The sequence below is a fragment of the Pelobates fuscus genome, chromosome 9 (genome assembly GCF_036172605.1).
Source record: "Pelobates fuscus isolate aPelFus1 chromosome 9, aPelFus1.pri, whole genome shotgun sequence".
NCBI lineage: Eukaryota > Metazoa > Chordata > Amphibia > Anura > Pelobatidae > Pelobates > Pelobates fuscus.
Window position 1 is genome coordinate 159,740,180 of NC_086325.1, and position 23,441 is coordinate 159,763,620.

Genomic DNA, 23,441 nt, shown 5'->3' on the forward strand with positions numbered 1-23,441 from the left:
AGCAGGGCCGGATTAAGAGCACAGTGGGCCTTGGTGCTGACAGTTATGATGGGCCTAATTACGGAATCTTATCGACCAAAAACACTAGAACAGTCATACCTCCCAAGCGTCATGTATCTGATGGAGATGGTACTGGAGGGAAACTCATAGGATGCAGCTATAAGAAAACACATACCCTATGCTAATCTCTCTCTAATTTATGCTTTCATCTTTCAAGTAAATTCATACCCCCTAACAGCAGTGTCCAGTGAAGCAGGAAGTCAATGGACGGGGTAAAAGGGTGTGCCACTGGCGCGAATCACGTGACCGGACCCGCCAAAAGGGGTAAACGTGCCCAAAAAGGGGGCATGTTTGTTCAAAGAATTGGAAGGTCAGCCTGGCATGAATGCATGCCAGACTGCCTGCCAATCATGCAGGCTGTCCAACTAAGGGCATACTATGCAGGCAGCACCCTGAGCTTGACATAAATGCGTCTAATGATGCGCTCACTCCATGCTTTCTAAGGACTGTCCCCTAGCACTGGCTGGTCCACTTGTCTCCTTACCTTCTTACTAGCAGGCAGAAGTTCCTGAGACAGAGAAAATGTGTATGTAGTGAGTGTAGAAGAAAGGGGACATGCCACAGTGTTAGAGAGACCGACGTCTGCATTACCTAAACTAATTTTCTCAGCCAATCCACACAAGTTTTGTTCCCATACATCCCTCTTAAGCTTCCAAACTTAAAGGGACACTATAGTCACCAGAACAACTACAGCTTATTGTATTTGTTCTGGTAAGTAGAATGATTCCATTCAGGCTTTCTGCAGTAAACACTGTCTTTTCAGAGATGGCTGGCCGCTCCTTAGATGGCTGCTAGAGGTGCTTCCTGGGGCAGTACTGCCTAGTGTGCAGCACTGCCACTCAGTGTCTCCACCCTCTGCATGCAGACACTGAACTTTCCTCATAGAGATGCATAGATTCAATTTATCTTTATGAGGAGATGCTGATTGGCCAGGGCTATGTTGGACTTGTGCTGGCTCTGCCACTGGTCTGCCTAGTTCTAGACAGTCTCAGCCAATCTTATGGGGAAGTATTGTAATTTGCTCAGACCACCACTTCTGATGATGTCAGCAGACAGTCAGTTCAGAGGCAGAGCCAGCAGCTGCAGACTTGAATACAAGTAATATTTTACTATATTTAGGGAGGCAAGAAGGGGCCAGGGTGGTGATTTTAACATAATAGGGTCAGAAATACATGATTGTGTTCCTGACCCTATAGTGCTCCTTTAAGCAAGAGTATGTGAAGAGTAGTTAAGGTTGCCACCTTTCTTGGAAAAAAATACCAGCCTTAATCATTTGTATAATTAATTAGTTATGCATGACATCACATGATGTAAATCACAAGGAGTGACATCAGAGAAATTCTGTAAAATCACCAACAAACTACTCACAGTTGGATTCTGCTGTACAGATGGATTGCTCCCAGTGTCTCCTTGGCTCCCAGTGTCTCAGTCTCGCAAGTCACCCAGTGTCTGTGTCCCTATGTATCACAGTGTCAGTGTCCCCATGTCTCCCAGTCCCCTAGTCTCCCAGTGTCCCAATGTCTCAGTGTGTCCCCGAGAGACATGGGGACACTGAGAGACATGGGGAAACTGGGAGACATGGGGACACTGAGACATTTAGGGAAACTGGGAGAAATGGGGACACTGAGACATTTGGGGACACTAAGACACTAGGGACACAGAGACATGGGAACACAGACACTGGGAGACTAGGGGACACTGGGACACTGGGAGACATGGGGACATAGTGTTTCCGTGTCCCAATGTCTAAGTGTGTCTCAGCGTCCCCTAGTGTCTCAGCGTCCCCTAGTGTCTCAGCGTCCCCTAGTGTCTCTGTGTCCCCTAGTGTCTCTGTGTCCCCTAGTGTCTGTGTCCCCATATGTCCCCTAGTGTCTGTGTCCCCATATGTCCCCTAATATCTGTGTCCCCATATGTCCCCTAATATCTGTGTCCCCATATGTCCCCTAGTGTCTGTGTCCCCTAGTGTCTCAGTGTCCCCTAGTGTCTCAGTGTCCCCTAGTGTCTCAGTGTCCCCATGTGTTCCTGCTGCCTTCCCCCCCCCCCCTCCATCCCTCACTTACCTGAGCTGTAGAGCTGCTGTCTGGACTCTGTGCTGTGTTGCTGCTCCCCCACAGATCAGTGAGTAGTAGAGAGAGGCAGGGATATGCTGTAACTTCCTATCCCTGCCTCTCTCCACATACAGTGACCCCTACTGGCCGTTGCTGGTATTGCAGAGTAATCTACATTTATTCTGCAAAAAATACGTGCATTTGTATTTCCGGTATTACTGCAATACCGGCATGGCCAGGCAGCCTCAAATATCGGCTGTGCCAGTGAAATACCAGTCAGGTGGCAAACCCAAGAGTAGTGTGTGTAAAAAAAATAAAAAATAATTAAATAAACATTTTTTTTTTTTTTTTTTAAATGGGCCTATTCCATGGGCCTGGGCCTGGAGCTGCAGCTCCATCAGCCCCTATGTTAATCCGGCCCTGCCTGACAGGCAACAAAAAAAATCTAGACTATTTTTCAAACTCGGCTTTATTGGCCTAGAATTTACAATGAAGTGTTTAGTGAATTAACCCCTTGGTGGCAGTGTTGCTAGCAGTCCTCCAAATAAAATAGCAGACAACCAACAACAAACAGTGGGGCTGGGGTATGAGAGGGAATGTGTTGATGATGCCCCACTCTGGAGTGACCTCTAATAAAGGGAGGCATATTGGCCTTCTTTTTTTATTGTCCCCTTCTCCTAGCTCACCTAACATTCTTCCATTTTTTCCCTACTTTGCACTTCTTACTTTACTCCTTGCCCCGGAGGTGTAGTGGCGCACTGGGCTGAACCAGAATGATCCATGCTTTTCTCACCACAGACCTCTGTCACTGCTCCATTGAGATGTAACGTACAAATGATTGGAGGAGACGGGATATGGCGTCATATCTTCCCAGTCTCCACCAAGGGGGGCTTCATGCTTTGTCCACCACAATGGACATCAGAGCCGTTCACGGTGAGAGCAGCACAGACTCAGTGCTGCTTCCTCTTTTGGCACAGCAATGTGAGCGCTATTGCAACAGCAAACCAACAAGAAAATACACGACATTTAAATGTCCAGTTTTGTAGAACAGCCATCTCAAATACCGGTTTGTCCAGGCAGACTCTGGACACGTGTCAACCGTATTTATTGTCTATACTACAGTGCAGATAGCGACCAGAAATTTTAAACATTGTTCTAAAAGCCACAATGCCTGAAGAACATAGTTTTCTATATTTTCCATAAATCCTTATGTTTCCTCTTTTTTGTAATGCTATCAAGGTATCAGTGCTCAAAGTAAGAAGACGGGCCGCTCAATTGCCGAGATGAGAGAACCCAGGAGCAGAAATAGGATGGAAACGCTACCTTTAGGTCAGTTAATGCATATAGACTGTCCCAGCCAATTCTGCTGAATATAGCTATATACAGCATTAGAAATCTCATCCTGTCATTTTTCACTGAACAAACACTGTCAAGGGTCAACTTTTCAATCTCGTCAAATTTTCTGCGGGGCTGATTAATCCAAGTCTGTTGTCATATGACACAAGGCTAAAACATTTACGAGGGGAAGGGCTTTGTTGCCACAACAGTGAAGAATGAGGCTCCTTTGGATGTTTTTATGTTAGTTTTTATATGTTTAAAGATTTTACATTTTGAATATTTGGCCACATTTGCTTAGAAGTCTGGAGGACTTCAGTAAAAATGTCCCAGGTGATACAGTGCCTAATACCCCCTTCTCTTGCACCTTCTAAAAAATGATTCCATATTACTGATTCCAGGATGTTTTTAATTTTATTTAATTTTGCTTTAATCAGATTTTGATTATGTCCCTTACAGGAATTCATGCTGTGTGAGAAATGTCCTAGTGCGATGTCCTAGTGCTGAAATCTGGGGCACTGTGTGATAGCATTTATGTAGAAAAAAAATAAATAAATAAAAAATAGTTGCGAGGAAAAAAAGCAAAAACAAAATTAAAATAAAGTTCAAATATTTAAAAATTTAAATACTCTCCCTGTCGGTGTTCTGGATTTTTCGAAATCTCTAAAATTCTCATCATTGTCTACATAAAGAAAAGAAACAAACCGCGAAAAATGGGCGCTTTATAAATCAAGCGTCTGATCTCTACGTGTTTTTCTTCACACTGTTTTATTGAGGCATGAAAATAAGAACACGTGACACTATCACCCAAGACATAAAATAAAGAGCACAATTAAAAAAAAAAAAAACTATTTTGGTTTTAATTTATTTTATATCTTTTTTTTTTATTGTTTCCATAGGAAAACCCCAAAATGCCATAAAAAAGAGTCCGGTTTTTAGGAAACTGTCGTTTGAATCCCCATCACCAGAGAAAAAAGCAAGAAGCACGGGTGAGTAAAACTAATGCATTTTACAGCGAACCCACGATCATATACAATTGATTATTCTCTGACATATTTACATTAGATTATTTTTGTATCCGGTAAAATGATAAAATACCATTTGTGTCTTGTTTCTCTCTCTTAGGGCCCGTTTAATCTGGTAGAGACTCATTTTGTGTTTATTATCAATGCCCCTCACTAATTAAACAAAGCTCTTAAAGGGACACTCCGAGCATCAATACAACATTAATGCATTTCATAGGCCTGGCCTCATTAATATGCTGTGCTTTTTCCATGCTCAATTGTTTATAATTTTTGCACAAAAAAAAATAAATGTTTAGCTCAATTCTGCACTATAAGTCTGCCTCTTTAGCCACACCCACTAATGCCAGAAATATTTCCTTATCAAATGCATGTACACAGATCAGCCACTGACAGTACTACAAAACAACCTGCATTAGGAGGAGAGGACACCCAGACAGAGATATTAAGGTTATTACTACCTGTTAGTAGTTTCTCTGCATGTCTGCAGCCAGGTTGTGACTTAGAAGCAGCTCACTCAGTGCAGTTGCGGCTGAGACTGTGTACATACATTTGATAAGGAAGTCTTTCTGGTATGAGGGGGCGTGGCTAAGGAGGCCGGCTTATAGTGCTGCGTATAACATATTTTTTGTGCAAAAGCTATCAAGAGTTGAGAGTGGGGGAAAAAACTGCATATTAATGAGACCAAAACCTATCAAATGCATTAAAGTTTTTTTGGTGCCCGCAGTATCCATTTAAGTTCTTTCTGAATATGGTATTATATACAATTCATGCCATGCCTGGTGCATGGGCATAAAGACACGCTGGATATAGCTGTAGGGAAAGTAGGAAGATGCCTACAGGCGTCTGTCTACTACCATGACTGCAAATGTGCATTTTGTTTCCTTTTCCAATGTATTTTGATATTCGTTTTTATTTTGCTACCTGGTTATTGAGTTTGTTCATTATTTACGGGGGAAGAAAGTGGATTATCATGTAGAACACAAAACATGGCTAAAGTTCAGACTTTCTTACTCGGCATCTTGACCATTTTCCCCAAATGTCTCAAAGTAAGAACCTGATGTCCTGTTGCCAAACATAATGGTGCTCAGTAAACAAGACAGAATCCTACGGACTCATCAATCACCGTGCTGCCTCCTTGTGGCCTTTTGTGGAAATTACATCATGTTATATCATTGCATAGGATTTATTTAGTATTATACCTTGTAACTTGTGTGATGGACGCCAAAATAATAGTCTTCAGCGCGAAAAAAAATTCATATGAAAAAAATACTAGTATTTGGCAAAACCTGTTTATCAATCAAAAGCTTTCATAAACAAATGTGTATAGTCCACTACAACCCTGACAGATCTCCAAGTGGCAAGTCAGTCAGTCAGTTAGACATATTATAGCTTAATAACATTAAAATATTAACAATCTTCGTGAATTATTGTTTGAAATAAATTCATGGAAAAATTGTTGGTTGTTTATTTTATTTTTTTGTACTGCTGCAAAGGAGAACAGACACTTCTCAGGAATTAAACCATTAAATAAAAGACTGTTAACCCAGGGGTGCCCAATAGGTGGGTCCCCAGATGTTTTAAAACTACAGCTTCCTTGATGCATTGTCATTCTAAAGGCATTCTAAAAGTATGCACAGCATCATGGGAGTTGTAGTTCTACAACATCTGGAGATCGTCCTTTTGGGCACCCATAGGTTAACCTTTTATAAGATGCTCTTTTTTCTTTTAAATGTACGGTATATTAAATATTTAGCAGATTACATCATAATTCAGTGCAGACAAGGCACAGCCAGGGCACGCAATGCAAATAGATAGAAAAAATAGATTTTAAAAAAATCTCTCCTCTTCTTCCTATGCTTTCTCTATGCTGACTGCCAGGTAAAAAGGACAAAGCTTATAACAATGACTGATGGGTAGTCATGATAGAAGAGCCCAGTTAAAAGATAAAGAATTGTGGATTCATACATTTAATTTTATTTGTGTCACCTCAAAAATACAAATTTGTGAAATATAGGGATAATGTAAACATCATACTAAAAATCTTGGCAAGTGACAGTTTCCCTTTAATGCAACAATAAAATAAGCCTGATTGTCAAGTTTTCCGCATGAAAGAATAGCAGATTTGAATGGCTAATGTGTTTTCTAAAAAGGCAAGTCTACTTTTAAGATACCCCTGCTTAGAAATGACAAATTACCATACGGTGCAGCAGGATCAAGTTGAAATAATTGACAAACACATTATTTGCATTTAAAACCACAGCCTTCTTGAATGTCAGAGATATATCGTTAAGTAATAACCGTGAAGGAAATCTCCGAAACCATCAATGACCTTGTATCTTGCCCGAATGACCTTGAAGGACAAGGGTCGAAGTGCATTTGTGGAAATGAACACATCATCTGCTTTCTGAGTTTGTCCTATATTTTAATGTCGTGTCAAGTTATTGTTTCTGCTGTTTAGTTCATAGTGGAAAAAAACAGAAGAATGAGAATCAATCCAATACAATTCATGCAGTGTAAATGGTCGTGATCATATAATATATTTTTTTTCCCCTTCTTCGTCCAACTGCTTAATATGCGCAAAATATCAAATTTAGACATTTAATGGATGATGTGAAAAATGGTTTTCTTCTCCGCAGAGACTGGTCGCTAAGACCATGGTCAGATGAAACATTTATCAAGATAACTGCCAGTGTCAAGAAGTCTTTATTGGTCATTAGTTTCTGTCAGCAGTGATGTCAGGGCATGACCACCGCTAAGATAAATGAAGGTTCAGAGGTCGGAGTCACCATCCTACACTTTTTGATGAATTGAAGCGGAATTGAACATTTGCTGCTGTTAACAAAAAATTAATTTGCAGTTGCTGAAACATAAAAATTCCAGAAAAAAATATATAGTTAGGGCCAAACCCAATGTAAGATTTTTAGACTAGAGAGAAATTATTGGTTTGACTGTGAGTCTTGGGTCAATCAATCAGAGTCCGGTGTTTTATCTTGGAAATACAGAACTTTACGTAGACTGTTAAAAAGAATAGGCAGGACTTCATGGGTTAAAACAGAAAGATTTTTGTATATCATTGCAATCATTAAATCAATAGGAGAACGTCAGATAGTTCTAGTTAGGTCATCTACTGAAGCGGAATATTATATAGGAAGGTTATTGGTTGGGTCACAAGTGAAGTCGATTTGTCATTTTCACCTGTTGTCCTATTAGGTGTCTACATGTGAATGCACTGAAAGACTCAAGGGTTTATTTACTAAACAGTGAAGAATTAACATGAGCTACTTTGGCCTAAATGTTGAAAATCAAGTTTCATTTCACTGATACATGTCAGCATTTTTACCATCAGATCTCATAGTGGTAAGATTGTGAAAGGCAAGGAAGAGCTTGATGAAGAAATTACCTTTTTTGGTCTTTTATTATTTTTACAAGTATTTATCTAGTTGCTGATTAAACATCTGTACAGACTCTGATAAAACCACCTCTTCAGGCAGAGAATTCCACATTCTTATTGTTCTTACTGTAAAAAAAACTTTCCTTAGCCTTAGACTAAATCTAATTTCTTCCATTCTAAATACGTGACCTCTTGTCCTTTGTATTCTCCTGTTTATGTATAGATTTCTAGACAATGGCTTGTATTGTCCCCTGATTATATTTGTATAATGCTCTCATATCCCCTCTGGGGCGCTGTTTTTCTAAAATTAACAGGTATATATTTGTTAACCTTTTTTCATAACTAAAATCTTCCATTCCCCTTATTAATTTGTAGCTTCCCGCTGTTAAAAAATGCTGCAATACTCCATTATTTTGCCCTTACTGGACTAATATGATGATGCAAAAAGCTAGCCAGAAAGAGATTATATACGTGGTTTGTGCCAGTTTGTGATTGGCGATGTGCTATGTCATGCTTTGTGAGCTATCCAGTGTTCTGTATACATCTATTCTTTTGGCTAATGACATGAAATCTGTTTTGAGCTCAGAGCATTTTTTTTAATCCCCCAAGAATCCTCATTTAAGATATCAAATAGAATCTAGCGGCAGTTCTGAGCAGAGAAGGAACAACAACTTGACTTGGGAGCAGCAGCTTAGAATTCACCTAGACATTAAAACAAGTCATAGATCATCCACTTCTACCCTAAAAACTAGCAGAACATCATGGGAACTGTAGTTAACCGACATTTGCCGTACCGGTATTAGCCATCACTACTTGATGTCCAAGCTGATTTTTCTATACTTTTCTGTTTGTGTATTTATTTTATTAATGGTTCTGGAGGATTTCATCCTATTATTATAATGTTGCCAGGTATAGAAACATTGTGTGTGTTTCCAGATCTATACGGAGCGTCCGCGTGGAGGGAGGGACAAAAGCTTGTGAAGAAGTTACTCGGCCCAAGTCCAGTTGTGTCGAAAATGCTGCGTGTTTCTCAAGAAGATGGTGGGGCTACCATGAGAGCAGGTACCTTGTTACCTTGTGCGCACCAGGGGTTCCTTCCGAGTGGGCTTTTTGTGTGTATGTTACACCATTATCTTTTATAACCCAAGCAATTCACCGCATTCCGAGCTACTTCGTAGAGTGCTAAAAAAGAAACGTATTCAGGAGATATAGATAACATACAAGAATTTCTGCATCTAAATTTAAGATTAACTACAAGTGCAGATCCTGTGTTGTCAGCTTTCGTTCTAGACTCTTTGACTTTGCAAAGTCATCATTAGCTGTCTGCTTTTGTCAAAGTCCTTTAATTTCAGTCTCACCAATTGGTCTGAACTTGCAATGGTACCAGTTGACATCTGTGTTTTTCTTTTCATATTTGATCAAATTGCAGTGTTCTCATTAGCAGTCTGATTTTGCTCTGGTCTTTCTCACCTTGAAATGTCACGATGCCTGCTTTTATTCCAGTCTATACAATAAAAAAAAAAAAGAAAAAAGTTACTTGCGCGCTATCACAGATCCCCATCCACATTTAAAGGACCACTCTAGGCACCCAGACCACTTCAGCTTAATGAAGTGGTCTGGGTGCCAGGTCCCTCTAGGATTAACCCTTTTTTTTTTTATAAACATAGCAGTTTCAGAGAAACTGCTATGTTTATAAAAGGGTTAATCGAGCCTCCAAATCCTCTAGTGGCTGTCTTATTGACAGCCGCTAGAGGCGCTTGCGTGATTCTCAGTGTGAAAAGGGAGAATCGGAGGCGGAGAGGAGAGCTCCCTGCCCGGCGCTGGAATAAAGGTAAGTTTTAACCCTTTCCTCATCCCAGAGCCCGGCGGGAGGGGGTCCCTGAGGGTGGGGGCACCCTCAGGGCACTATAGTGCCAGGAAAACAAGTATGTTTTCCTGGCACTGTAGTGGTCCTTTAATAACTGGCTTTTTTTTAGTATCACTCCAATGGACATTCAAGTGAAGCTCACCTGCCAAAAGGTATTGGGACTAATGTGTTCGATAGTCATTGCTGCCACCCAGGCGTAGTGGAAGTTTGAGCACAGGGTTTAGTTTTGTATATTTTTATTGCAGTCTGTCGAAATGTGCAGTGTTACTATTTTCTATTGCACACACACACACAAGTGTTATTAAATTGCATTTTTATTTTATTTTTAGGAAGCTGCAAAAGTATAAGTCAGAAAACGCTATTACCGTCAGATGCTCCTGTTAGTCACCTGAATACTAAAACGTTCACCCAAGCCTGTAGGAAGCCTGGTCATTGCGCAGACGTAAACCTGCACAGCTCTACACCTGAAGCCCTACAACGTATCTCTACTGAAGTACCAGGGATGAGAGTCTTAGACAGAGGCAGAGGAGTGGATATGCCAAAAAGTGAAGCTGGGATCCTTCAACATGTAGCCAGGAGGTCAGAAAGTACATCCCCTAAAAGATCTCTCACAGATTTAGTCAGCTTGGCACAGAATCCTAAGAAGGAAAATGTAGCACAAGGAGACCAGAAGCAGGGTAGAAAACACAAGATTCGAAGCTACAGTGTCGAGGAAGTGCGGGACTTCATGAAGAAAAAGAATATGGAGAGGCTGAAGCGAGAGCGAGAAGCCCAGAGTTTGTTACAAAATGCTGCGCAGTTGCGACAGAAAAGATTGCAAGCTGTCTTCAAGAAGCAAAAAGATGCTTTTCCCTTCAGGAGTGACCCCAAAGCACGTGTCAAGTACCACCAAAGAAAGCATTGTGTAAGACATAAACGTTAAAGTTATTATGATACCACTAAACAGTGGCTGTCAAAATCATATTATTTAATTACCTGAAAATCTAAAGTTGTCGTTTAAGACGCTGACCCTGTTTTACTTCTTGTATCTGCACACCTTTCCTTTCGCACTTTTTTGGGGCCATTTAGGGTCTGTGTACCATAGTGTGAAAACCACTGAAATGGAGCCACAGACTGTTCTTTACGTGGTTTGTCATATGAGATTGTTCTCGGTTGGGTTCCTTTCTGGGTGGTTGGTAAAATCCCAAAATAACTAACCTGGAATTTTTAGTTTGTGTGAAATTTGTAGGAATAACTTTAAGAAAATATATTTTTTCATGAATGAAACTTCCTTCAATCTAGACTATTTAGCCTGTGTGAAGCTGCTGTACGTAGCCCCTAGGCCTCTGTGCAGCAATGGTTTATGGGAATTGCACACCTGCATTTTTTGTCATTCTGTGTCCCACCACTTTGTCCTGCAAGTTATAGACTGCTAGTTGTTTAGTTGCAAATGTTTTTTTGCAATCTTATTACTATTATTATTATTTAAAATAAACCGTGTAAAGGGCACAATGAAAAAAATAGCAAAACAATATCAGCAGGTCTTTTGTGCACAATGTTCTGTGTGTCTTGTCTACTCACGTCACTAATCAGAATATGAATTGTCTTGCAGGAAACAACGTGTCTCGGAAGTGAGGAAAAAGGCATTCCTGAATGGGTTCAGTTAAAATCATTGGCTCTACTTAAAGAAGTAGATCAGAGCAGGTAAGTCCCCCTCATCTAGATAAAAAAAAAACTCAAAATAATGTCAGTAGATAAATTGGTGAAGATTTTTCTTAAACAGTTCATGGCTTACACAGTTGCAAGTTATGAAAACATTTTAGAAAAAAAGAAGAATAGTACAGGTAGGTAGGTAGGTAAGTACTGGTAGGTTAGGATATAGAGGAGACAGCGTTTGCTTTACTAACAGATGTGATCAGAGTCAGCTTCATTAGACCCCTGAATTATTCTTTGAAACTGGACTGTTGCCCACACTAAAGATGGTTAGAGGAAAGACACAGTTTGCTTTAACGAAAGGAAAACATAAAAGGTTCATTTGAAATAAGCATCACACAATCTCGTAATATTATTGAGAAAACGTATGATATCTCCAGTTCTTTCAAAACTTACATCTATAATACAAAAGATAACTCAACTGCCTCAATAAAATATTAAGTGACCAATTGTAACTCTGCTGTGGTCTGCTGGAAAAGCAATATGAAGGCTGTCAGCCTCAATCTCTTGAATGCATTCATATTTAGATGTTTGCTGCTGGTGGCAGGGGGTAATGCACGTTAACACAGGAAATTAGTCCCTAAATTAGTGTTTGGTTTCAACGTCGCAGTAAAGCATTGACTTTACCATTAATCCACCTTGCTCCATCCTCAATTACCAACTGTTTGGCAGTCACACAGGTGATAATGTATAAGGCACATTTTCATGATGACTCTGTGAGGTTGATGATCTAGATAGGTTAAATGTCCACCAGCCGTGGTCCCCAGGGACTCTCAAATAATCAACAGTTGACTATATGACATTCTGCAGATATAATTTATTTTTACATTGAATTTTCATATTGTATTTTAGCAGAAAAGGCACACCCCATGCAAATAAGGACCCTGTCCAAGATGAACACTCTAGTCCACTCAAACTTCAAGATTTGGATACATTTAGTATGACATTAAAAAAGCAGATTGCAGAGATCTCTTCAAAAAACGATGGCATATACGATTCTTCACCACCAAACAGAGACCCATCCCTGTCTCCATATCGAGATAACCAAGACCGTATGAAGGCTATTTGGGCTGTGGCCAAAGAGCTGGGGGAGAGGATTGAAGTGGAAGCAAGTAGGCTAGGAACAAAACAAATACCCCAAGATCCCAGTAGTAATCCAGTTCCAATACAACACACCTCACCAGCGAAGGTCAGCCCAACTGGCTCGCCAAACAACAGGATCTCCAGGTTCTCACCAGAGCTGTCTTCCATTAGACATGGAAAAGCTGCCCAACCTGAGACTGAGAGAAGAAGAAATTTAGAAAAATGGAGAGTGAGTGATAGCAGCCTTGGTACCTATACCGTAAGCACAACTTCCAGAAATGATAATTTGCCACAGACGTCTGGTCATGTTGGAAGTGACACCATGATGGAGGAGGTGATGGACAGGGAATATCACATTAACAAAGGTATTGGTAAAAAATACACATTAATTTGTTCATGAGAAAGCTAATTTAGATCTATCAATGTGATGTCTACTAAATAGCGAGTGATACAGTAATCTGATTAGGGTCTCGTTAACCAACATTGAAAGTTTGCATACTCATTTTTTTTTTTTTTTTAAAGATAGGGAATGCAAGTTTTTTTTTTTCAAAATATGTAAGTTGGAAAAAATGTCCAAATTCAGCTATTTTTCCATATTTTCCAAAACTTGGAACAAGTGAATAAGTATTTAGCACCAATTACTCAACAATTTTGATCATTGCCATAACCTTGATATTCAAAATATTTTATATATTTTTTTATTTTTTTTTATTTAGCATATTCACATGCCAGTACAAAATACAACAAATTAATAAACAAAGCAACTTTGACCAAGTGCCTTATATATATAATGAGCATTTACCGTACTTTTTAAGGGTACCGCGATCGCAAAAGGTCTCCAACCAATAAGAGACATCAGGACAAGAAGACTCGAAAAGATAGCCCCAACCGCCAATCCTCAAGCACAAGGTAAAAAATGCTCTGGGATGCAGGTTAACTTACTGTTAACCTTATTGTTAACCTGACTGTAGTTAACATCTGGTTAGTGACCCAGCACCATAACTGGGAACTCTTCCTACTTACTAGTTTACAAACTCCATGGTGGCAGCCATCTGTGGCTCGTCAAAAGAGACCATGACCAATTTTAAGACCGTGATCAATTTGAAGGTCTGATTCTGTCCCAGAATGATTTTTGAATGTAGTTCTTGATTAACTGCACGTTTTTTGATTGGATAATGTGTGTTTCCAAAGAAATAGAACTTAAAGATTGCTGCCCCCACACCCACAGTGCACGATTAAGCTGGGAGAAATGCTGAAAAGAGGCAATTAACTTAAATGTATGACTTACAAAATAATACAGTGTGGTTATAACGCATGTAATATTTTATTTTGTATAAAATTTGTTTAATTCCATTTTCCCTTTAAGAGTGGTGTATAGGTAATGATCACGCCACGTGGCATGACCCAAGATTGATCATACTGCATGCAGAACTGCATGCTTTAAAACAATAAAATGATGCACTTCTGCAGGGAGTAATTAACAAGTTCACATATGATTTAAAATTGTATCCTCTACATAACTGTATTATCACTTGCAATGGATCAATAGCTGTAAATGCTGGCAGTTCAACATTTGTCCACTTGGGAGCAGTGTTGCACAGCTCTTCGACGGACCATGGCTCTTTTTAAGGGTTTGCCTGTTGACATTTACTGACGTTTGCTTTGTTGTTGTTGTTTTGTTTTGTTTTTTTCTTCATAGAATTTTCTTTGTTGCTTTCATTTAAATAATAGAGCTATGTTTTAGATATGATTTAAATAGGGAAGATAAATAAATATTTGCGCATATGTGAAATCTTTTAAAATTTCTGGTGAATTTTTTTCATAATTACTAAAATATAAAAATCTGGGCCCTGCTCTAAAAAAATGCCTCCCGCTTTGTTATATTCTACCTGGGCGTATTATAGCATGACTGCGACTGATACCATACCACAGCATAAGTTGTGATACCGGCAGCTATAAAACATATATTAAGCACAATCCATTAGTTTTTACACCCAGAAAAAAATACTTTCTGATCCTTATTTTAAAAAAATAACTTTAACATTTTAGGAGAAAAAATACTGTTTTACACTAGTGAGAAATTAGGTGTATACAGGGACAATCATAACGGGAGCTGGGAGAACATTTTGTGCCCAATCATAGTTCTAGCATTGCCCTTAAGGTAAGCACTGGAGACTTATTATCACTCTGGACATCTTGCCAACCTATAATTCACTGGGTGACACGTGAAAGTTCTGTTAGCATGCGTTGGAACATAAAATATTCACTGTAAAATCCTCTTAACACTGACATGTACGCAAAACCATAGGGATATCTTGCCGATTGCCAATGATAGACAATGTATCTGTGGATATTCTTGGATTTGTAAAATCTTTTTTTATTTAGTGGATTTTATTATGTTGTTATGTCTGTTGTAGTAACGCACCTTGTTTGCCTCATATAAAATTTGTTGTGTTTTTTTTTTTTTTTTTTTGCTTCTTCTATCGAAGCATATGGTTTCCCTAGTGGAACCATCAAGAATTGGTTATTTGAATAATATAAGCACATAGTTTAAATCTTTTCTGATCTCCTTTTCTCGTGGGGATTAGAGTGATTTAACCTGTGGCATGGCAAAGATTAATTTAGAGTAATTGTTTTGCCTCATCTTCTGTCTTATATAAATATGATTGCTGCAGAATCTGTCACTAAGATGTATTGTTAAGTAATGGGTTCGGCTGGTTTTGGTTCTCCAAGTAACAATACATGTGCAAATCTAAGGTATATGGTGTGTTGTCTACAAAAATAGAATATTACAAAATATTTATTTTTTTAAAGTGCAAAAAAACAATATGTACATGTAATCCTAAAATGTCGGTACTGCACATGACGTGTGCAAAAAAAAAAAAATTACATAAACAAATAAAAATTGTAGAGAAAAAAAGAGAAAAGACATGACAAAAAAAGGTGGCGCCAATACAGACTAGATATGATAGTAAACAAAAAAAGTCCAAAGTACAATAGTAAATCTGAAGATAAACCTTAAAAAAGAGAGATACCAAAACAGAGTCCTTAATTATGCCAGATGGACAGCCGACGGCCTATATGGGGAGATGTTCTCTGTGTGCGCCAAATGGGGACGACTTCTTTGGATCCGTAAGTGGAGAGAGGAGAAAATAATGGTGCAATACATCTAGTACAGAAGGTAAATATTTGGACAATAGGGTCTATTATAGTCCTACTCACGTGTAGTAGAGCTTGACCTAGCTCTAGTATGAATGGCATACAGTGGTACTGTCATAGACAAAAGGTACATAAAGGGTTACAGCCTTTGCCTTAGTTAAGTTCTTCCACGTCTGCAGGGGTTAAAAGCTAAATAGTTTTGTCTGCAGTTTCTGCAGATGGTTTTTCTGTTTCTTATGAAATGTTCGAGTTTGCTTTAACTTCGCATAGTTTAGATAACACTTTCAAGTAATACACAAGATCCAACGCACTCACCTTCCACTAAACAGCAACTTCAATGTTGACAGATTTTGTTAGTTTTTTTTAAAAAAAATCACCTAATCTAGGCAAAAATAATGGGGGTTTAGTTACATTATATGATCATACATTGCATAAGCCTGCCACAACGTCAATGTACCCCATCTTTGGCAGGTCCTACTCTAGCAGCCTAATGTCTGCTGTTATGAGATTAACCCACTTACTGGGGGGAAAAATTCCATTTGGGGCTCTCTGCAGTACAAGGCTAAATAGGGCCCTGGGATGAGCTCGCCTGCTCAACCATATGTGAGTACACAATTTTATTACTTATACTCCTACGATATTTTTTTTATAGTGAGCACTATTAGTTGTCTCTCTTCTTTCTAACCCTTTCTATGGTCTACGCATTGATACGATATCTACACCTCTCCACGTATCCTATAAGTGGGGATTGTAGTGATATAGAAGTTTATGATAGATAAATCATGCAAAAGATAACCAAAGGTTCCTAATTAGATATACGAGCGCTCGGGAGAACCGATAATAAAACCACAGACTCCGTTTGTGGTTCAAAATCATCTCATCATTTAATTGCGAGAGTGTTGCATATATAAAATGGCATTAGTCTACTACGCATGTGTCAAAGCAACAATGACTTACTTGAAAGTGTTATCTAAACTATGCAAGGTTAAAGCAAACTCGAACATTTCATGAGAAACAGAAAAACCATCTGCAGAAACTGCAGACAAAACTATTTAGCTTTTAACCCCTGCAGACGTAGAAGAACTTAACTAAGGCAAAGGCTGTAACCCTTTATGTACCTTTTGTCTATGACAGTACCACTGTATGCCATTCATACTAGAGCTAGGTCAAGCTCTACTACACGTGAGTAGGACTATAATAGACCCTATTGTCCAAATATTTACCTTCTGTACTAGATGTATTGCACCATTATTTTCTCCTCTCTCCACATATGGATCCAAAGATATCTATACCTCTCCACGTGTCCTATAAGCGAGGACTGTACCGCTGTATGTCATACATACTAGAGCTAGTTCAAGCTTTACTACATGTGAGTAGGACTACCATAGACCCTATTGTCCAAATATTTACCTTCTGTACTAGATGTATTGCACCATTATTTTCTCCTCTCTCTACTTACGGATCCAAAGAAGTCGTCCCCATTCGGCGCACACAGAGAACATCTCCCCATATAGGCCGTCGGCTGTCCATCTGGCATAATTAAGGACTCTGTTTTGGTATCTCTCTTTTTTAAGGTTTATCTTCGGAGTTACCATTGTACTTTGGACTATCATATCTATTTGGACTATCATTGTACTATTGTACTATCATATCTACTATAGTCTGTTTTGGCGCAACCTTTACTTCTCTTGTCTTTTGTACTATCCTTGTTAATAGGGCTTGGGGGGGAGCCCTGTTTTAGGTTTGCTGCCTCTTATACTCTTCACTCATAGTGTTGGTGTATTTTAGCGCTGTTTCCTTTGTTTTTGCATCCTCATTCAGAAAAAAAGAGAAGACTGTATGTTTTACTCCTCTATATTTTGCATATCATGTATAAGAAATTCCATGAGCACATTATTATTTGTTATCTATGAATGTGTTTGTGTGTGTATGTACCGTACTTTTTATCACTTAATGGAAGATACATTGACAAAATATTCAGCGTCCTCTAGAAGGGCATATGGGCACCCGTCCCACCAGTTTTTGTTGAAATAAAAAAAAAAAAAAAAAGGAAATATATAGTCAATGGTAAGGTCTACTGTGATGTTTTTTTTTAATTTTCAGGGGTGGAATTTAACTTTAACAACTAAACACTTGAAAACCCATATAGTCGGATTTGACTTAGTATTTGGGTACAGGGGGAGTTTAGGATTATTGAGTTTAGGGTTACATTAGGGCTATATTAAGTACTGGGGTACATGGGGTGTTTTACAAGGTGTTATACCTAAGGGTATAGGATTATTGAGTTTAGGGTTACATTAGGGCTATATTAAGTACTGGGGTACATGGGGTGTTTTACAAGGTGTTATACCTAAGGGTAAGTTAAAGAGGGGTTTCAGGTTTAGACTGTGAGTGCTTACATTTTGGAAATAAGGAAATCGTTTGTTTAGGCTTGGGGGGAAGGAATCAATTAGGATTAGGGAAAATGGTATTTAGGACATGGGGAGTTTGAAGGGGTTTTTCCAAAGTACTCACCCTCCTATATCTTCTGTAGTCATGCCTCTTATGATTGATACCTGAGATGCAGACGTTCTTATACAGTGTGCATCACTCAATGCTGTCCCTGCTCCTCCTGTAGGGCATTTCCTGTGTGAGAGGCTGTTAGTGGGCAGATGGGAAGTGATCCCTTCCACTTCCTGTCCAGCTTCACACACAGACACTGGAGGAGCTGGGACAGCGCTGAGTTTTACACCCTCTATAACATTCCTGCAGCTCTGCTATCAAACATAGGGGCTGACACGCCACAGAGGACACTGGCCAAGGCTCCTGGTACTTATCTCATCCGACCAGTCTATTTAATCCCATAAATGCACAATATAAGTGCTGGAAACAGGCACCTCCTTGAGGACATGCGCCTGTAGGCAGGTGCCTACTGTGCCAAATGAAAAACAGGGCCTGATAAATGTATATGATATGATTTTGGTAAGTGCGAAAGTCAATAATTTCAGGGGTGTAAGGGACGATTGTCCTGTTTTTTTGTCCACTCAATGCAGCCCTTCTTATCACTGTAATAATGTTTTGTTTTAGGTCCAGAGACTTCAGAATTTGTTCATGAATTAAAATGTCACAAACTAAGTACCAGTAAACTAAAATGTAAAACGAATTTAAGTAAATTGAAAAGAAGTTCTGACTAATGACCAGGATCATTTCCTCAACAGTCCGCAGGTAATTCCAATGAAATCGGAACCCAGCTGGCATTTAGAAAAAATAACAGGAACAGAGTTTACAAGTCCGAAATTGGATCGGAAAAATTCACACTCTCTGAAAAAAGTTAACAAGGGTAAGAAATGTACATGATAAATTACATGAAAACATTGAATATTGCAATTTTTGCTTTAGACAAAAATAGCTGATTTAGAAAAGTTATCTAACTATGCTAAGTCCCAGCTTATATTGATATTTAGTCTAAATTTTCAATTTACCACAATTCACCATTTTGTGTAGGTTTTAAAAAAAAAAAATGCTTGTTATTTAATTGGAAATTAATTTTCAGCATTAGTTGTTGAACAGGGATAAAATATGTAAAGTGATGCATGGAAAATAAAAAAAAAGTAATAGAAACATATGGCTAAATTAAACATTATAGTTCATATAATTAACTAAAAAGTATAGACACTCGGTGTGTTAAAAAAAGGAAAAAATTAATAGTGCAGGAGGTATAACGCATTTCACCTAAAAATGCTTAATTGCAAAATATAGAATTCTGTTCTATTTTTTGAACTGTGATCACAAGCATAGGTTTAATATACAGCGTGCTTGTTTTAATCTATATATTTAACTATTTTTGTATTTATTTTTAAAACATACATTTAATACATGTACTGCACTATTCCTTGTTTTCTCTTTTGCCTCTGAGCCTCACATCCCTCTTTCCCCTATGTAGAGAATGTGGGTGCCTAGATCAGGCTATTCATCAGAAAGATTTTATTAAACCACAAATCAGGCCATGTCACAAATGTATTTTTCGACTATGGTGATACTTGTAATTTTTTTCCCTTTATTATCAACTGCAAGAATACTGCACGGTGACGGTTTCTTTTCCATGCTTGTTTCCATGTATGTAACATGTATATTACAATCCTCCTTGTTCTTGCATTCAGTGTAAGTATTAACCTGGGGTACTGCCAAGAGGCAAAAAGACTACGGGCTGCAACCACATATTGTTCCTTCCGAATCGCACCCTATTAGAGTTGTATGTGGAGAGAGAAATAAAATATCCAGATACAGATTTCCCTGTATCTTTGATTACAAAATCTGTCAGTAAAAGTCATTTCAGTATTCCTGAACTTCAAACACTGGGACTTGAAGGATAGCAATTCACGGGTGCTAAAATCAGACCTGGAGATTTAAAGAGACTGCATGGGGCCCCTGTCAGCCACCCCCTAACAACACCTCTGCGAGTAACTTGGGAGCTAAGAGGTTCTGTGCGATATTTTATATGTTTGGTGAACAACATTTAATTATGAGTGCATATGGCCAAGTCTCCAGTAAGTTCAGATTGATGCGTTATGCATGGAGCTATCACTGGGTACGCTGGTTGGTCTTTAGAGTTTGGGGATATAATAAATGTAGATGTGTCATGTACTCATCTGGCATTGATAAAGGTAAACAAGCAGATCGGATGAGAAACAATGCCTTAAAAACAACAAAAGTTTTCCTTAAATGGAAATACTCGATTTGTGCTTTTAACCCCTTAAAGACCAAACTTCTGGAATAAAAGGGAATCATGACATGTCACACATGTCATGTGTCCTTAAGGGGTTAAATTACAATTCGTCCAAATTTAGGCCTACTATCGTCCGAGACGCCATACAGCATATAGCTGAGCAAACAACTAGCTCGATGGCCGAAAATGTTCAATTCAGTATTCGGAGTTCCGCCCAAGGCACCAAAAAAATAAGAGAATTAATGTTTATGGAACAGGCACTAAATGTTGACTTTATTTACAAGTGAGATAAAGTAACCAATAGCTGGAAAAAGCTATTGAAATTCTATATCTATATATTATATACCGGTATATATAATACAATACAATTTAATATAGATTTCTTACCGCTTCTCTTCTTTTTCCCTATATTAGTAACTTTTTTTCACTTAATTTGTGAACCAAAGTTGTATTATGTATTTATCATCAGAATCGTTTCCCCAAACATTTTCTGGGACGATATTTGGATGAGCTGAACCGTCAACTAAACGAGTGTCTGAGGTCCCGAACAAAATTAAATTTATTTTAAAAATGGCTCTGCTGAACCGAATATTTCTGCTGTGTCCAAGTCTAGAAAATACCTACATAACACTTGCTCCCCATTCCCTTGAAATTCTGTAGATTTGTATAGCTGCTGAATTTAAAAAGCGCTCTCTTGTTTTATTTTTCAAATATGAAAATTTATTATTTATTCAATGAAATATACAAAAGGCAGAAAATTCCGTTAATGTGGCATCATTTGTCGTAATAGTAAAAGCTAGTGTACGATCACACTAAATCTGTGCTAAGCATTCTTAATAAAATGTATGACCTCCGAAGAGAGCTGCTAATTGCATATTCACTTGATCCCCTTTATTAACCATAAAACAATTTACAAGCTATTTGAAGCATAATGTGTACATTAGTATAAAGTACAGCGAGGTGCCCGCAAAGCTTTCATGGCGACATAATCTCATGTTACAAGAGCGCGGATACAATGTGATTTGGTTGGAGTCCGTAAGTAGGAGATGCTGTTTAGTTTTAAGCTGATTATTGAATCTCCGGGCCTTATTTCAGGCTAAAAAAAATAAAAATAAGCTGTAATCTTCAATTTATTTAAATATAATAAACATAAATATATTTTCTCCAAATGTTAGGGAGTAAAGTATCAACGAACTGCGCTCACAGTAACGTCTCACATACTAACGACAAAACAATACAAATAAACAGTTCTGTGTGTCTGGATGTGTGGCCAAAAGCCACATGGATATCAGAATGTGTTGGAAAACCAAGATAAGACTAGATTGTAACATACATTACATCAGCTCCCCAGGAAGGTTTTCTATAATGATGTTTTCAAATCGAATGACTAATTCTTTTTAATTTGTGTTCGCTTAAATTGGAGTCTGCAGATACAACCTCAGCATTCTTACATTACAAATAAATATATACAATTTAAACCTTAGACTGTTCCATTATTAGTTACATTTTTCCGCTGATTACATTACATTAAGGTTTTATGGCACGTGAGAAAATGTGATGTTTGGGATGTTCTTTGTTTCATTTATTTTTTTAGATAAGAGGAAAAAAATATCTATTTTATCTCCTGCAGAGGAAGGATTGACCGGTGTACATGATTTACCTCAAACCAAGACGGACATAGTGCAGACTTTGAAGGTTTGTAACACTGTACATTGTATCTCATTTGCCAACCTGCTAACTACAGTGAGCATCACAGGGGATAAGTGATTGCATTCTAAAATGGAAACATGCAGACTTAGCCCTCTGTCGGACTACATTTCACATCATTCTCTGCCAGCCATCAATTGGACAGCTTTGGTCTTGTGGGTGTTAGGGTGCAGGAGAGACATGAGGTTAAACAATACATTTATTCATTTAGGGATTCTTCCTCAGATGTAGTAAATACCGACAGGTGAATCCTTAAAGGGACACTATAGTCACCAGAACAACTACAGCTTATTGCATTTGCATAATCATTCCCTTCAGGCTTTTTTTGCAGTAAACACTGTGTGTTTAGATTACAGCTTAGGGCAGGGATAGGCAACCTTCGCCACTCCAGATGTTGTGGACTACATCACCCATAATGCTCTTACACCCATATTGCTGGCAAAGCATCATGGGAGGGGTAGTCCAAAACATCTGTAGTGCCGAAGGTTGCCTATGCCTGGCCTAGTGATACCTCCACTGGCCACTCCTCAGATGACTACTAGAGGTGCTTCCTGAAGCAGTGCTCTAGTGTGTGACTGTCATTCAGTGTCTCCACTCTCTGCATGGAGAGACTGAACTTTCCTCATAGAGATGAATTGATTTAATTCATATCTATGGGTAGATGCTGATTGGCCAGGGATGAATTTGGCTTGTGCTGGCTCTGCCCTGATCTGCCTGCTTGACAGTCTCAGCCAATCCTATGGGAAAGCATTGTGATTGGCTGAGATCACCACTTAGATGATGTCAGCCAAGCAGGCAGATCAGGGGCAGAGCCAGCAGCAGCAGCAAGATTTTACTATATTTAGGGGGACAAGGAGAGAGCCAGGGGGGCTAGATAGTGTTTTTAAAACTGTAGGGTCAGGAATACATGTTTGTGTTACTGACCCTATAATGTTCCTTTAACCCCTTAAGGACACATGACATGTGTGACATGTCATGATTCCCTTTTATTCCAGAAGTTTGGTCCTTAAGGGGTTAAAGAGATTTAAATATCTAATGGTGCATAAACTATCTTCAGATCAGAATATCTTTTAATCAGCATTTTCTAACCTGTATCACAGCACAATGTATAGATTATTGTTATACCTACATGTAAGGGACTCTGTCAGCCACATGTTTTATTGCTGATAAGGGTCCCTTTAAACCACGCAGTGCTATTCATGATACTTTGACTAAATGGGTTCTCTCCAATGAAATCAAGGCGCAGATCACCCAACAGAAAGAGGAGCTTGCAATCCTGCGGGTGAAAGCCAAGGCTGAAGCTGAAGAGGCGGAGAGATGTATGGAGGAAATGATGAAACACAGAGCAGCCTGGGTAATGCATCTCCCA

The 23,441-nt window shown here is 38.7% G+C and overlaps 1 protein-coding gene across 1 annotated transcript in view; it reads left to right on the top strand.

The window, feature by feature from the left end:
• Positions 1–23,441, top strand: part of CCDC187 (coiled-coil domain containing 187) — a 60,576-nt gene that overhangs the window by 16,405 nt on the left and 20,730 nt on the right. Inside the window, exons 7-16 of the mRNA XM_063431627.1 lie at positions 3,348–3,437; positions 4,343–4,432; positions 8,796–8,921; positions 10,056–10,630; positions 11,318–11,409; positions 12,271–12,866; positions 13,317–13,410; positions 18,858–18,979; positions 21,960–22,060; positions 23,313–23,426. Of these exons, the coding sequence (XP_063287697.1) occupies positions 3,348–3,437; positions 4,343–4,432; positions 8,796–8,921; positions 10,056–10,630; positions 11,318–11,409; positions 12,271–12,866; positions 13,317–13,410; positions 18,858–18,979; positions 21,960–22,060; positions 23,313–23,426 (2,000 nt within the window). The remainder of the gene's footprint in view (positions 1–3,347; positions 3,438–4,342; positions 4,433–8,795; positions 8,922–10,055; positions 10,631–11,317; positions 11,410–12,270; positions 12,867–13,316; positions 13,411–18,857; positions 18,980–21,959; positions 22,061–23,312; positions 23,427–23,441) is intronic.